Consider the following 15055-nt stretch of genomic DNA (forward strand, 5'->3'; position numbering starts at 1 on the left):
AGGATTATTGTTAGAATCCATTCACAAAAAAAAAAACCAAAGATAGAAAGCAAGAGTTTATTGGAGAATAATAAGAAAATTACGGTAGAAATGATATTTTTTTATGTATCTGGATGAAATGAACCAAGTGTCTATTTATAGAGTTTAAAAATTTATGAATTTCCATATAATTTTACATTTATTTGGTATATAATAATTGATCCTAAATAGATAGGATGAGATAAAAAATCTCTAAAATCAGAACCGCGAATTACAATTTAACAAGTGTCATAACAAAAATAATAATTAAGGAAATTCACAGTCAAACTGTCTCTTAAAACTAAACTACAAGATTATGTATAAGTGGGAAGGATTTCTAATTGATACTTTAAGATGACAACAACTAGATGGCTCCTTTGATTCAGATTTTAAGCTATGTTTTACCAAAATTTGATATTGCTTTATTCTTTTTCTATTGGTACAATTTTTTTTTTTTTTGAAGAATAACTTAAAAACTAAATAAATATTTTAAAGTATTTATTACTTTTAAAATATATTGTCAAGGTTATGAGTATTGACAAAAAAGAAGCAACTTTCAAACAAAAATGAAAATGTTAGAAGAATATAAGTCAAGAAAGCGGCATATATATATATATATATATAGAATTTGAAAATAAATTTTCATACGAGATGAACAAAAAAAGTAGAAAACTCACTACGACAATTTGTTAGACATTTAGACCATACCTTTGCATTTTTACCTAATATATCCAAAATATTCAACCAAATAGAAAGATTATACATAGTAATGAAAAGGTAGTGGAAGTTGCGCACAATTTTTGAAAAAATAAGTTACTCTCTCCGTTTTTAATCAATTGTCGTTTTCGAAGTTAATTTTGGTTTCAAACTAGTTGCCGTTTTATGTTTATAATATATTTTTAAAAATAAATTTTCCAATTTAATCTCTATTTTTTTAGATTACGAATTAATGATATCAAATAAAACAACACATTAATTAGGGATAAAACATAAAAATTAAACATTTTTTTAATATGTGTGAAAACCCTAAACAAAAACTAAAAAAACCTGAGAGAGTAAGTATTATTCATAGTAACGGTTTAAACGATAACAATATAACTAAATAAGGTACTAGTTTAAGTACTAGTTCAACAACAAACTGGTGGTACAACATGGATTCATTGCATATTTCATTCTCTCTTTCGAGGGAGATTCTGAGGGAGAAAGTGATAAAACTCCACACGCAAGTCGTGATGATCTCGAAATAGGATAGTTACCTACAAAATAAGCATTCCGTCGAATCCAAAACATGCAATTCACGACCAATAAAAAAAGTTTTAATATAATATGTAAATATACCTCATGGCAGATCTCATCAGTGCTCTTTTTTTCCTTCATAAACATGTCCATAATATTCACAAATGATTTGTATATACGAACATCGTCCTGAAACTGTTTCTACGGATATATGACATGTAAGAGAAAGTGGAACATAAAACATTAAAGAGAAACATAATTTCTAGTAGAGCTAGACTACAAAATAGTTATATTTAGTTTAGGTTCTTATAAAACTGATAGCAAAAAAACACTAAAATTCACGATATAAAACTAATATTTATGTATCTAAAAAGTGTGTATATCTACCTTAACCTTCTTGACAAAATCAAGAGCTTTCCAATACTCATCAGACATTATTGGTGTAGTTTGTTCACCGTCCAGTTTTATCCTGAGTTCCTTAGGCAAAAATGGATTGAAACCCAAAATCAGTTCCTTGTCTTCCTTAAAGAGTTCTCTCACCACTGATCTTACAATATACGAATCCATCCTACCATGAAAATACTTTCAGATTATTTTGTTCAGTCCCCCCACAATACAAACATCTTACGTGAAAAAAATTTGAAATTTCTTTAAAAGCAAAACCCGTTATACATTAACACTGAAAATATATACCTCCTAGCTGTGAAAGCTGTCATGACCTCAAGAAACCTTATGTAGACGTCACGTTTGTTTTGAAGTTTTTTCTTCACAATCTTGAGATACTCCTGTGGGTTAGTTTTAGTTGGCCTCGATGCGACCATGGTTCACAATTTGTCAATGCTTCATTATACCCATAAAAAGAGGAAAGACATAAGATCATTGTAGGTGTTCCAACATTACAATAATGGAATGCAATCAAAGTTGTAGTAATCAAACTCGAAATCATCCGAATTATAAACAAGTGTTAAAAACTAGTAACGAGAGAACAATCAAATGAAATATTGCAGTGGAATTTGAAGAAAACATAATAAAAACTGAAATATCATCATCCTAATATTATTATAGATTATACTTTGAAACAAGTGAGAGATGCTCAAAGAAAAATTTGAAAACTAATAACAATAATAACATGATACAATAAAGAGAAGCATATTATACAATAATCAACACATGATTCATCTAGAGGGGAGAGATTCCTCACCTCACAAGAAACCCCGGAGAAGTGTTAGGCTTTACCAATAATTAATATGAAACTTATATATAAAACATATACAAAGAAGCAATCTTCATTTTAGGGTAAAATATTATGTTTTTACTCCTTTTTAGTGTTCTTCATCTTTTTATTTGACCAGTGGGTGACATGAGGAGAGATTTTCTGTTATCTCTTTATTAAATTTATAATTTTGAGCCATGGTTGAAATTGTTGTGATAATTTTAAATTAATATGTAATTAATTTTTACAGTAGTCAATGTCAAAAAGTAGAAGGAAAAAAATTCTTTATTGAGATTTATTCAAGCTTTGATGAATATTACCTTCTAACAGCAATCCATATGTACCCTAAATTGAAGTGTATAAGATTTAGTTTATTTTAATATAGTAATGTATTAAATACCTTTTTTACTAAATAGATTTTCTATTAAGTTTTTTTCTTTAAATATATATGAGATGTTGATTTGATGGGATATAATTTAATTTAAGAATGAATTTGGTAACAAATTTAAAAAATTTGACTTACATATATTTAAAATATCAAAAAGTAATTTGATTTAAATGTGGGATGTAATTTGGTTATTTATATGGTGTTTATCTCACAATTAAATAGAAAAGAAAACATTGAATTTAGTTGACCATATTTAAGACCGACTAAACAACAAAGTTAAGAATAAAATTAGAAAAATAGTGCTGAGTTGGCACTCTAGATGGAGAGAGTTCATTTTGATTTTGAATATATTAGGTTAGACCCGCGCTACACCGCGAGATACTTAGATACATTTAATTATTGAAAATATGATTTTTTTTTTTTTGGAATTGGAGAAGATAGAAAAATGCACCAATAAATATAAATAGAAAAAAATCTCAAAATCAAATCAAGGATGCCTTAATGTTTACATTTAAATCAGGTAAAATTGTTTATATAAATAGCCTAACTAACCCTGATTTGAATATATTAGAGTAGTTTGAATTATTATTATTATTATTATTATTATTTTTTTGTTACAACAAATGAAACAGATTAGCTCAGTTGAGGCAATTGGGAACAAAATTGTTTACAAAAGTAATATTACCGTTCATGGGATACATCAAAAATTGCATCATCGATACTACCATTTTGGCTCCTTTCGCATATTTGGAAGGCTAGAAACAACTCTGTTTTTAATGATTATTGGGAGGGGGCCTCAAAGACTGTACTACTCTTAATTGCTGAAACAAAAGAATGGATAAATATTACAAAAACTCCTGATCCTCATGGGCATGAAAGCAGACATACACAAACAACACAAACTACTTGGACCCCGCCCTTTTTTTCTATGTTGAAGTGTAACTTTGATGCAGGTTTCGACATAGACAACCATACAGTTACAGGTGGATGGATTGTAAGAAATTATCTTGGACATGCACTGGTTTGGGGTGCACAGAAACTTTCTGAAGCCGAGAATTCATTGGAAGCTGAGGCAAAAGCTGTATTATTGGCTCTCGAACAAACATGGCAACATGGATATGATTCTATCATTTTTGAGAGAGATAATGAATCTTTATATAAGTTGATCAATGGTACTTTAAAGAATGCTTCACTATCAAATCTATTGCAAGATATCAAGTATTGGACTACAAAATATAGCTTGTTTAGTTTCAAATTCGTTAAACGTGAAAACAATCATGTAGCTCATACTTTAGCGAAATTTGGCTNATTTTTCCTATGTTGAAGTGTAACTTTGATGCAGGTTTTGACATTGACAACCATACAGTTACGGGTGGATGGATTGTAAGAAATTATCAAGGACATGCACTGGTTTGGGGTGCACAGAAACTTTCTGAAGCCGAGAATTCATTGGAAGCTGAGGCAAAAGCATTATTATTGGCTCTGGAACAAACATGGCAACATGGATATAATTCTGTCATTTTTGAGGGAGATAATGAATATTAATATAAGTTGATCAATGGTACTTTAAAGAATGCTTCACTATCAAATCTATTGCAAGATATCAAGTATTGGACTACAAAATATAGCTTGATTAGTTTCAAATTCGTTAAACGTGAAAACAATCATGTAGCTCATACTTTAGCGAAATTTGGCTGTAGAGATCAAGAGTCTTATATTGAGTCTGTAATGGTACCTGAATGGTTACATACCCCTCTTTGTAATGATATTTTCTAAATCAATATAAGTTCTATTTGAGTAAAAAAAAAAAAAAAGTAATATCATGTGGTTGTGTACGAACTTGTCGTGCCAAATGATCCGCAAGTTCATTATCCTTCCTAGAAATCAGGGTCAACGAGTAGTTTGAATTTTTGGTGTAATTTTTGTAATTTTTACAAATTTTATAACATAATTGTTATAAAGTGTTTTTATATCGATCTTATTTTCGGATAACTTCAAACCACTGTGTTGGAAAAGATCAGTACATGTTAATTTTTTAGTACCATCATATTTGGATCATTTTTTAATTGCTTCAATCATCTAGGGTGTATATATATTTGATCATATCATCACCTACGGGTTTGGTTTTCATTATTCTTTTTATATTATATTTTTTCTATATTTTTTATTTTATAAATTAATATATGCTGTTTAGAATCAAGTATCAGAATTAATTAAATTTTTGATAATTTTTTTTCTTTTTCCTATTATTATTTGCATCATCGTATGATACTTGAGGTTTTAATTTCATAAATTAAGTTTTTGAATATATTTTATTTCATATGATACAATTTCCATTATCTGAATGACAAACTAAATCCACACTAGTCGTCTAATGCAATATTATGCAAGTTAAGCAATAATTATGAACAAAACTGATACCAAACTTACTCTAAGCACACACAAATTATCTCCACCAAAAAAAAAGTACACTAAGATTATGAGATTAGCTCTAATAGGCTATGTAAACATCATCAAGAGACGAAGACTAATATCTGGCATGATTTCAATCTTATACCTCAATGACAAAGCCAAATCATTTCCATCACTGATTAAAATCATCTTTTGAAAGTCGTGTGACCTGAAAATAAATAATTTCCTAATTATCATCAGATGTAAGAAAACCAATCAACAATATATAAGAAACAAATCATCAAGTTATTATTCTTTAATGAACTAAAGAACATCATGAGAGTAACATATGAAAAACAATGATCGAAGATATTACGAACCTATAAGCCTAGATTAGAGCATCTTCTCCACTGGTCACTGCACAATAATGACGTTGACTCAATGTCAAATAATAAAATTAGCCAGATTTATGAACTGGAACAAAATCCAAAAAGGTCTCTCTATTCTTTTGTTTTTTTTACAACAGAAACATTACATAAAAAACCGCAGAGAATTCTCTTAGAATCATATATGATGTAGCAGTTACCTTTGAAGTATTTCACCCAAAAGTTCACCGCCTTGGCATAGCCTAACCAAAGGAGATAAAGAAAGTAGATTAACTACTTTCATCTCAATCGTTCAGTGGAAAATGATAAGGAGCCATGGAAAAGAAAAGTCAAATCTGAATAGGTGTATGTGATAAGGAGATTCACAAACAGCCTCCAAACCAAACTAAAGCAACATGTTATGGTACTTTCACATGGCGATTAATGTACCCGACAAGATCCTATCTCCAATCTACAAAAAATCAGCTAAACACCAAAGATAGCTTCGTAAAATCAAAACCCACAATTCCAATTTCACAATTATCCCAGATTCAGCCAAATACCAAAGATCAAGAAAACATTCAAAATTCAAACTTCGATAGCTTCGTCTAATCGAATCTGGTCCTTGTCCACATCCATCTCTTGAAGCTTCTCAATCAAACCCTCTCCAATCGACATTCTTTAGATTGTCCTCCACCCGAGTCATTGAGTTCCAAAAACCTCTGAGAAATCTTCAAATCCCCATGCTCTAGATCAATTGTGGCTTCTCATAGAACAATACAAACGAAGAAAAGAAGGAATCGATCGACAGATAGAAGAAGAAATTGACATAGAAAAGAAGAAAAAGAAATCGATGGGTCCACCTTGTAAAAAAAACAATGACGTGTATTAATAGTTATAATTTTATTGGTTACACATTTTATCTGATGTGTCAACTCCTCTTTCAACTAAAAGACTGATGTGTGAGCTCTACAGAAAAATACATTCTATTTTTATTGTATTGATGCTTCTCATCAGTTAAATAAAAATAAATGTATAATATAAAGTGCTACAATTATATTTTACAACCAACAAAATAAGTTATTGAAGATACCATACATACAAAATCATATACTCTTTAACTTAGATGGTTCATCATGCAATCACCTGATTTTGAAAATTTACATAGATGGAAATCTAAACTTATGGGACTAAATATTTGCTTAGCTGAGACTACAAAATTGATATACATCTCCCAAAAGAATGAAAAAAACAATTAAGTAAATCAAAAGAATGAAAAAATTCCAATCTTTTATCTTATAAAGCACAAGTCACTTGTGCAATTAAATTGTGACATTTGGCAATTCACTAAAAATAAAACAAATTAAAAAAATAAAAGCATATATTCAAGAACTGAAAAAATTAAACGTAAAAGTAATTAAAAGCACAAAATCCTCGTTCTAAAAATTTCTAAATTTTCTCATCGAAAACTACCACGATTCTTAAAACCGTTCCCCGACTTCCTCTATTATAAGAACTCAAGTGGAACTGTAATTCATCTTTATATATCTCCCTTCGCATCTCTTGCACCACTTTATTCGATTCATGGATAAACGTTTATCTCAATTCCATTCGCTCTACACTTTACCTAAAATATATGCGATCCTCTTTGCTGGAAACAAAATGAAGATGTTATTGGATTATAGTAAGTTCCTAACTGAATCTATAAAAAAAAGGAATGGAAGATGAAGAGCCCTTATATCCGAAGTTGCGAAGTTATGTCAAAGATAAACCTGGAATAACTCTCGGCATATTAAAGTTATTATCGTGGATGAAAAGGTACTAAAATCTGATATTTGTTTGGTTACACTGATTAATTAGTTTACATTACATGCACACCCATATATGTCTGTGGATCATATCAAAATACACACAATTTTAGAAAATCTTTGTAGTAGATAAGTATAAATTAAAACATTCGTCAAACGGCAGTTGATTCTAAATTCATGAAATGATCTACAGGAAGGAGAGTGTTAAACGCCACTTTATCATTGCTGCAATTGCTGCAGTGATATTATGGAGGTAACTTCTTCAGACCATTACTCAAAACTGCTAAATATTCAACTTATCTTAGGTGTTATTGATCAAATTTAGTTAGAAGTTAGAACGTTGCGCTAATCAAATTTTCATCGCTTGGTTATAATTCTTTAGATAATGACATTATATGTATGGATCTCAAAGTTTACGTTTATTTAACAGAAAGTGTACTTTGTTTGCAATTTAAAACCACATTGTCACTTGATATGCAGTCAAATCCTTTTTTTGTTAGTAGTATCGATCGACTACATTGCTCTTAAGTATACTAATAAGTGTGTGTGTCACTTTTGTTATCGAGTTTACTAGCCACGCTAATGAGAAATTAATTATTTTTTAAAAAGACTATGTGACATTATGAGGATTCAAACTGGAAGAAGATTCAAGGAGCAAAGAGGAAGAGAAAAAAAACAGACACGTAGAATAAGAGAAAGAAATAGGAGGTAATTTAGGAGCTCTCATTACTAGGAAAATGTAATTTTCCAGATTATTAAAATTCTAGTTACTGTGAAGTATAAATATTAGATTATCTATTTCTTCTGCCTTTTTCCTTTTTCACTTTCTTCTTATTTGTCTCTCAGAGAAAAAAAGATTGATTTGTTTTATTGAAACAAAATGAATTTCCGTGCATTGCACGGGGCTAATACTAGTACATTATAACTTACAAGTTACAACAGAGCAGAATAATGAGTAGAACAAAGTAATATTAATTGAAAGAAAACAAACAATCATTTTTTTTTTTTTGTGCAAACAAATAATCATATATATTGACAAAAAAGGACATAATAACTTGCACAGTAGTGCAGAATAATCAGTAGAACAAAATAATAATCAGCATAAGAGAACAACAAGTCAACCGAACATCTTACCAATGTAATAATAGGAGAATGGTACGACTCCAACATAAGACAAGCCAAACCAATGCAATACTCAGATTGGAGGTCCAAATGAAGACTACACGAAACCAAATTCTTTAGTGACAAAAGTAATCTCTGAATCTATTAATTTGTTTTTCACGGTATCCGGCACCAGAGCTTCTGCCCACACGGGTATATAGGATTCATCATTCTCATACATAATAAAAAAGGTTGGTGGTACAAAGTACAAACCATAGTACCTGTCCCCTTGTTCCAAGCCATTTGAGGCATAGTTGACCACCTATGAGCCTAGAATATACCGATTGACCGAGGAACTTAATTTATTGAATTGAAGAGTAACACAAACCAAAAGACATAAAAGGTACACCCACAAAGACTGTACCAACACATCCGAATCTGGAAACAATGATGCTATTAGAAGTGCTCATCCTTTTAGCCCTTTTATATCAGAGGGATCTCAGAAAATGGATTATCACCATCAATACCAACCATGACAATCGCATTAAACAAAAAATACAAAAACAAAGGCAATTTTAGGAATCCCCCCATAAAGAAAAAAAATACAAAAAATTAGAATTATGTTGCTACGAAGAGAGTAGTATCTCTCTATTTGTCCAAATTTGATGCTTTCAAAAGAGATTTATATAACTGAAGTTAATTAAAATGAAATTCTTTTTCATGAAACAGAAAACTTTGTAGAGTTACACCTCAAAGTGCGTGTCCCTAAAGGTCTCAGCTATTTTGAGTAAACCGACCAAACAATGCAAGAAAAAGCCATCATATTGCATCTTCCTCTCGTCTCACACTGGTTTCTTTAGACACTGAACCGGCTTCTTCTCGAATCGTCCTGCACAGTGACACCGATTTATTAAGCCACATGAGGAGGGGTAAATCATGAACAAGAAGATGATAGCAACTAAAGAAAATTGTAATTACATGGTTAGTGAAAGCTATCTTGTCGGTGACATCAAGTATCTCCTTCCACTTTTTCCCAATACCCATCTGGATTACAATAACAAACAACAAGTAGTAAATTAGGTCAGATATTTTCATTAACCAATCTTAACATACAGCCAAATTCTAAAAAGATTGTCCTTTGGCGAAAAGAGCTATGTTTACTACATATATCTTAAAATAACGCACACCATATAAATGAAAAAAATAAATAATACGTTTAGGGGGTAATCCAAAGTAGTAGGAGTATCTCAATCATCAGTAGCTGGTAAAACTTATAAGTAGTAGTAATAAAGCAAGAAGCTACTAGTTGGTAAACCAGATGTAGTTAAGCTCGCAATAGTCAGTTCAATACGTATCATTGAGAACATCCAGCGTGTTAGCATATTCTAAACCTTCCACAGCTGGACTTGTTGCTATTTACTACATAGTAGGCAATCAACAAATGCAACAAAGGTAATTTTGTTTAATGAGCGGACCACTTTGTACACAATACACCAGCAAAAGGAAAAAAATGGAACACGATAACCAAACTAAATTCAGAGATCCCACCAGATTACAACTAGAAGAAAACAACAAGAACAAGCACAGCAACATCAACATGAATATAAAGAGAAGACAAAACATCATACCAGAACAGCTTCATTTGATTTCGTCCTTGTCCATAATGAGAGCTTGTCTTGCTTGGCACCAGGGCGGATGCTAGCAACCACACCACATATCTCATCCGCCTCATCAAATTGCTCCCCAATTAAAGCCATCAACTGACGAGAGAGAGAGAACTTAGTTGGTTAAAAAAGAAGAAGCAGCCACATATAATAGTCCAAAACACAAGAGAGAATGTAATTACAGTTTCAAGCCAGCCTTTGTTCAAAGCCACATTCCTGTCAGTAGAAACAACCCAAGTCCACTTGCCTCCATTAGCACACTCTGGATCTTCCCACTTAGGCTCAACACCAGCTTTGAACAAGTGAATCTCAGCATTCGCTTTCAATTTGCTAGTCTGGAATATAGTCTCGTACAAACTGCACAAACAACCAAATCAAATCAAAATCCTGAGATTCTTATCTACTTAATCGATCTAGACTCTCTATAGATTGACATAGATCGAGAGGTAAACTAAATCACATCTTCATCTTCTTCTTCGGCGTTCACAGAGTATTATATATACAAATCCCAGATTCAGAAGAAATCTCATTCAACAAAGCAACATCGGAAACGAATACAAAATCTATAGAAGAGGGAGGTCGTGTTGACATCAAAAAATAAGGAGAAGAGAGAAACACAAACCCCCAAAAATCTTCGACGGTGTCGAAAGTATAGGCTTTGCGAAGAGAAGCTCCCCAGGCGGCGCCTTTCTTTGATTGGTTATCGAACCAGAAACTCCACTTCCTTTCGAGCTCGTGCGGTTGTTTCTCCGCCTCAGTCGCCGGTAACTCCTCAGCCGCCGCCGGGAGGGGCTCGTTCACAACATCTTCGGTCGCCATATTCTTCGCAAAAGTTTTTGTGTTTGGTTTTCTGAGGTATTATCTCTCTCTCTCGAGATGGGTCAAACCGAGATACTAGTATTTGGGATACTTGAAAGGCTTTTTCAGGACTTTGTTGGGTCTATTTTGGGCCGGTCCATTATATGGAATAGTTTTTTTTTCTACATAATATGCCAATATGGTTTGGCTTTTTGGACTGCAAAATAAATTTGTGCTACTCGAGTACTCTTGAAATTTGAGTGTGCGAGGTGATACTCTGTGTAGCACAGAGTGTTTGAAATTATTTTACGTATATTTTGAATGCATAAATATTTTAGTTGATGTGTTTTTTATAGTTTTGAAATTTAAAAAAGTGTTAAGTAGTATATTTGGTTTACGTGCATGGTAGGTTAAAATATATTTAGATAAGTATGTTGTTTAGACATCTTTAATCTTTTGTACGGTAATAGATATAAAATGATCGTTTTGCAGTTTTGAAGCGATAACGGTACGTTTAAAAGTGTTAAATCCAAATATCATATTTTAATTTAGTTTTAGTTTGGACTATTACACGTATATACACTACACGTAACTATTTTAGAATAGCAAAAATATCTCGTCTCATCCCGTCTTGTCCTGTCCCGTCATGTTTTATCTCGTCCCTAGCCGTAAAATTTTTTATGTCCTATAACTGTTCTCTTTTAAATAATTAACTATTAGATAATTTTTATCGTCCAAACATTTTGGATAAGAAATAACTAAATTGGGTGCTTTTCTCAAATTTTTTGACATATTATTTATTTCCTTCTGCAATAGAAGATTTGTTCATAGTAAATAAATTAAACAGCTACTTATTAATATCCAATTTTGCATAAATATATAGTAATACAATATTGTCAACCAATTGTATTATTGAATTTTAGAGTTTTAAATACTTATTTTAGGTTAATTAGAAATACAAATATAAATTGAATTTTCTTTGCTTCTTTTTTGTTTCTTAAAAATGATTTTTTATAATTTTTCTTTAACAACACATGTAATCCATGAAATAGTTTATTTTCATAAATATATATTATTTTTATTTATGATTACAAAATACAGTAGTTACATAAGATTTTAAAGATATTTCTTGCATATCTTGTGTTTTAGAGAGTATTTACAAATAAGTTGATTTTAGATATATTTTATATATCCATTAAAATAAATTTGAATTGATTTTTATTAATTTCACATATCTTATATATTAATTAACTTTATATTATTAAGGCTATAATGAATACTTTACTATTTTAAAATACCTTTTAAAATAATTTAATTTTTATTTTAAATTGTAATTACTTAATTGTTTTCAAAATTAAACTGGATTTATTTCTTTGTTCCTAAAACTGTGAGGAAAAATATGCACAAATATTAATTTTAATTTCCTTTTTTTTTTTGTTTTTTCCTAAAATATTTATAAATAATCATAAATTTAAATTTGAGATATTTCAATGGTTAAGAACTATTGTATTTATAGTGATATTAGGTATATTTAGATATATATTTAGAAGTTTATATTTTATATGTCAAGTCTCCTAAAAATTATCTTGTTTCCAGTTTTGTTATAACTAAAATATGAATATTTCATGTGTAAGATTATCTCATAAGATTGTTTTAGATTTGCAGTTAATGAAATCTTGGCAATCTAGCAATTTTGTAAGATTCGGAAATAAAAATATATGGTTTAAATTAAAACCATTGAAAAAATCAGTGGCCAAGATTTAATTTTATTTTGATAATCGACGGTAAGTATTTGAAGAGAAAATTGGATCAACTAATCAGGTATTAAATGACTTGCGCGTATCCGATTTGATTTGAAAGGTTAGAGAATTTTATTTCAATGATATACTAATGAATATATATATTCATAACACTCTCCCTTGGATGACCATTATAAAAATGTAGTTCCAAATGCGCATGTGAGATGCTGCCTCATTAAAAACCTTACCAGGAAAACCCAGTGGGAAAAACCATGGTTAAGGGAAAAAGAGTGCAGCGCGCTTTTACTCCCCCTCTTGAGTACATCACTTGAAATCTTTGAGATGACCGAACCAATATGATGAAGTAGCTTCTTGAAAGTAGTTGGTAAATGGTTCGCTAAATCTTCACTTAACAAATTTGTAGGACATGTATATCCACCGTACATCATCATTCTTCTGCAAGATATTGGTATCTTAAATGACTCATCTTGATCATTATCTTCATCTCTCACAATCTCAGCAATGTATGTCAAAGACTTTGAAGATGATAGTCTTTCACCATTGGAATCATAATATTCCTTTTCAGGTGTTTATCTTCCGCGTATTCTTTTGTTGTCTCGTTAAAAACCTTTCATGGAAAAACCCATTGGGATATAAACCATGATAAGGGAAAAAGAGTACAACCACACACATAATCATATTTCTCCCCCTGAAAGCATCATCTTCAGGTTATACATTATGATCATATATATCATCTTTTCTGAACTGTTATAAACAGCGCTTTCAGGCACAAACTCATATGATCATCATATATTTTCCTGGGTCATTGAACTTCAAGTCATTTGAACCCCTTTCATATAGAAGATCTATTTGAACTTTAAGCCCAAATCTTCTTTTACATACAATCTTTCAAACAATCATCTTATACATTGGAGTTATTCATAATCTTCTTGTATAAATTTCTCTTTCAACTCTTCTTCTTAATATGGTGCTTCAAGACCATTTTTCTATGTAAGATGACGTAAGGATCTTGAGATAACATCTCATTCTTCATATGTCAAATCTATAACCTCAAAAAATTTCATGAAATATATGATCTTATATAATGCGGTTTCTCCATCTTTCAGGTTTAATACTTTATCATTGATTGTTGCTACCGGAGATCAGATAATATTTTCATCATCAACATATTTTGCACTTGTTCTTGTACCTTCCTTTTAACAAGAACCACTTGTAAGTGCTGAAGAGATAAGATGCACATATAATTTTTCTTTGAACAAGGTTCAGCAAATGCCTACATCCTCAAACTTTGTTAAAAATATTTCTTGAACACATTTACAACTAGTGTTCAATCTCGGATTTACACAACCATAAGATCTTCTCTTAGCTTGTTCCCGATTTATTTTCAACCCACTATGAGATCTCTAAGATCAACAATGATCTACACACATGATTCTCTCATATAGATAAACTCTCACCATTTTCTCTCCAAAGGTGTAAAAAAAAAAGGCATCAAGATTTTTCCTTGCTTTTACAATATTCTCGAGAACTATAAAGTATTGCTTCTAGCAATATAATTATTTTAAGGAAAACTCTTATAGTTTGAAAACCTTCTAAATAGACTAAAGCAAGTCTTGCCTTATTTTCAAACTCATAAGGGATCTACATAGTTGCTTCCACCATATGAGAGTGCACTTCTCATAATAATCCCCTTATGTCCCACTCATTTTACACTTTCAAGTGTAAGGACTACAAATCCAAATATTATCTCTTTAAGAGACTGAACTATCTCAAATAGTTACTTCTTTCAATGATTAACCAATCATTCTTTGTGTACACTTTCCAATAAAAAATTCTATTAACCGTGGTTTATGATCCTCGATTTTTATCAATACAATTATCAACTGCAACACTACATGCAAACATATTACGACGTCGATTTGCTTATTGGTTCCTTTTCATTCTAGACATGACTCAACTTGTTGAGATTTCCTTTCATTATGATTCTGAGGTACCTGAATCTCTTTCTTACTCATGTCTACATCTCTTCGAGAGATTTGCCATAACTCTTTGCTTCCTCGGTGCCATATTAAATTATGCTCCTTTTCTTTTCCGAGAATGATTATATTTGGAACCATAAGTCTATCACACTTCATGCGATCTTTAGACTTACTAGCAGTTGATCTTATCATTTTAGGACATTAATTGGAGCACAGCTGGTATATGTGAATTTTCACTCAAGGTCAGAAAATGGCTCTTGCATGCTTTTAGCATCTTTGCAAACTTTGCCAATAAATTATCTTTTCAACTTCTAGCGCACATTTCTTAGTACGA

General features: G+C 30.9%; 2 protein-coding genes across 2 annotated transcripts; both read right to left on the minus strand.

Moving 5' to 3' along the window:
• On the minus strand, positions 1049-2075 carry LOC104723997 (paired amphipathic helix protein Sin3-like 4). The gene is made up of 4 exons (XM_019232555.1): positions 1948-2075; positions 1642-1822; positions 1357-1443; positions 1049-1274 (listed from the first exon to the last, which is right to left on the minus strand). The coding sequence occupies exons 1-4, from the start codon at positions 2073-2075 to the stop codon at positions 1188-1190; spliced, it is 483 nt and encodes a 160-aa protein (XP_019088100.1). The 3' UTR covers positions 1049-1187.
• Positions 9032-11058, minus strand: LOC104723999 (eukaryotic translation initiation factor). The gene is made up of 5 exons (XM_010442444.2): positions 10807-11058; positions 10367-10541; positions 10149-10280; positions 9499-9564; positions 9032-9409 (listed from the first exon to the last, which is right to left on the minus strand). The coding sequence occupies exons 1-5, from the start codon at positions 11001-11003 to the stop codon at positions 9377-9379; spliced, it is 603 nt and encodes a 200-aa protein (XP_010440746.1). The 5' UTR covers positions 11004-11058; the 3' UTR covers positions 9032-9376.

This window comes from Camelina sativa, chromosome 11 (assembly GCF_000633955.1).
Source record: "Camelina sativa cultivar DH55 chromosome 11, Cs, whole genome shotgun sequence".
In the NCBI taxonomy this organism is placed as follows: domain Eukaryota; kingdom Viridiplantae; phylum Streptophyta; class Magnoliopsida; order Brassicales; family Brassicaceae; genus Camelina; species Camelina sativa.

What these genes read in the sequence shown, in the direction of transcription:
- LOC104723997 (XM_019232555.1), bottom strand. Translation starts at nt 2,075, where the DNA reads ATGGTCGCATCGAGGCCAACTAAAACTAACCCACAGGAGTATCTCAAG. An exon ending in ATTTTGTCAAGAAGGTTAAG is followed by an intron (nt 1,444 to 1,641) that starts GTAGATATACAC and finishes AAACAGTTTCAG; the next exon opens with GACGATGTTCGTATATACAA. An exon ending in CTGATGAGATCTGCCATGAG is followed by an intron (nt 1,275 to 1,356) that starts GTATATTTACAT and finishes CTTATTTTGTAG; the next exon opens with GTAACTATCCTATTTCGAGA.
- LOC104723999 (XM_010442444.2), bottom strand. Translation starts at nt 11,003, where the DNA reads ATGGCGACCGAAGATGTTGTGAACGAGCCCCTCCCGGCGGCGGCTGAG. An exon ending in ACAAAGGCTGGCTTGAAACT is followed by an intron (nt 10,281 to 10,366) that starts GTAATTACATTC and finishes CTCTCTCGTCAG; the next exon opens with TTGATGGCTTTAATTGGGGA. An exon ending in AATCAAATGAAGCTGTTCTG is followed by an intron (nt 9,565 to 10,148) that starts GTATGATGTTTT and finishes ATTGTAATCCAG; the next exon opens with ATGGGTATTGGGAAAAAGTG.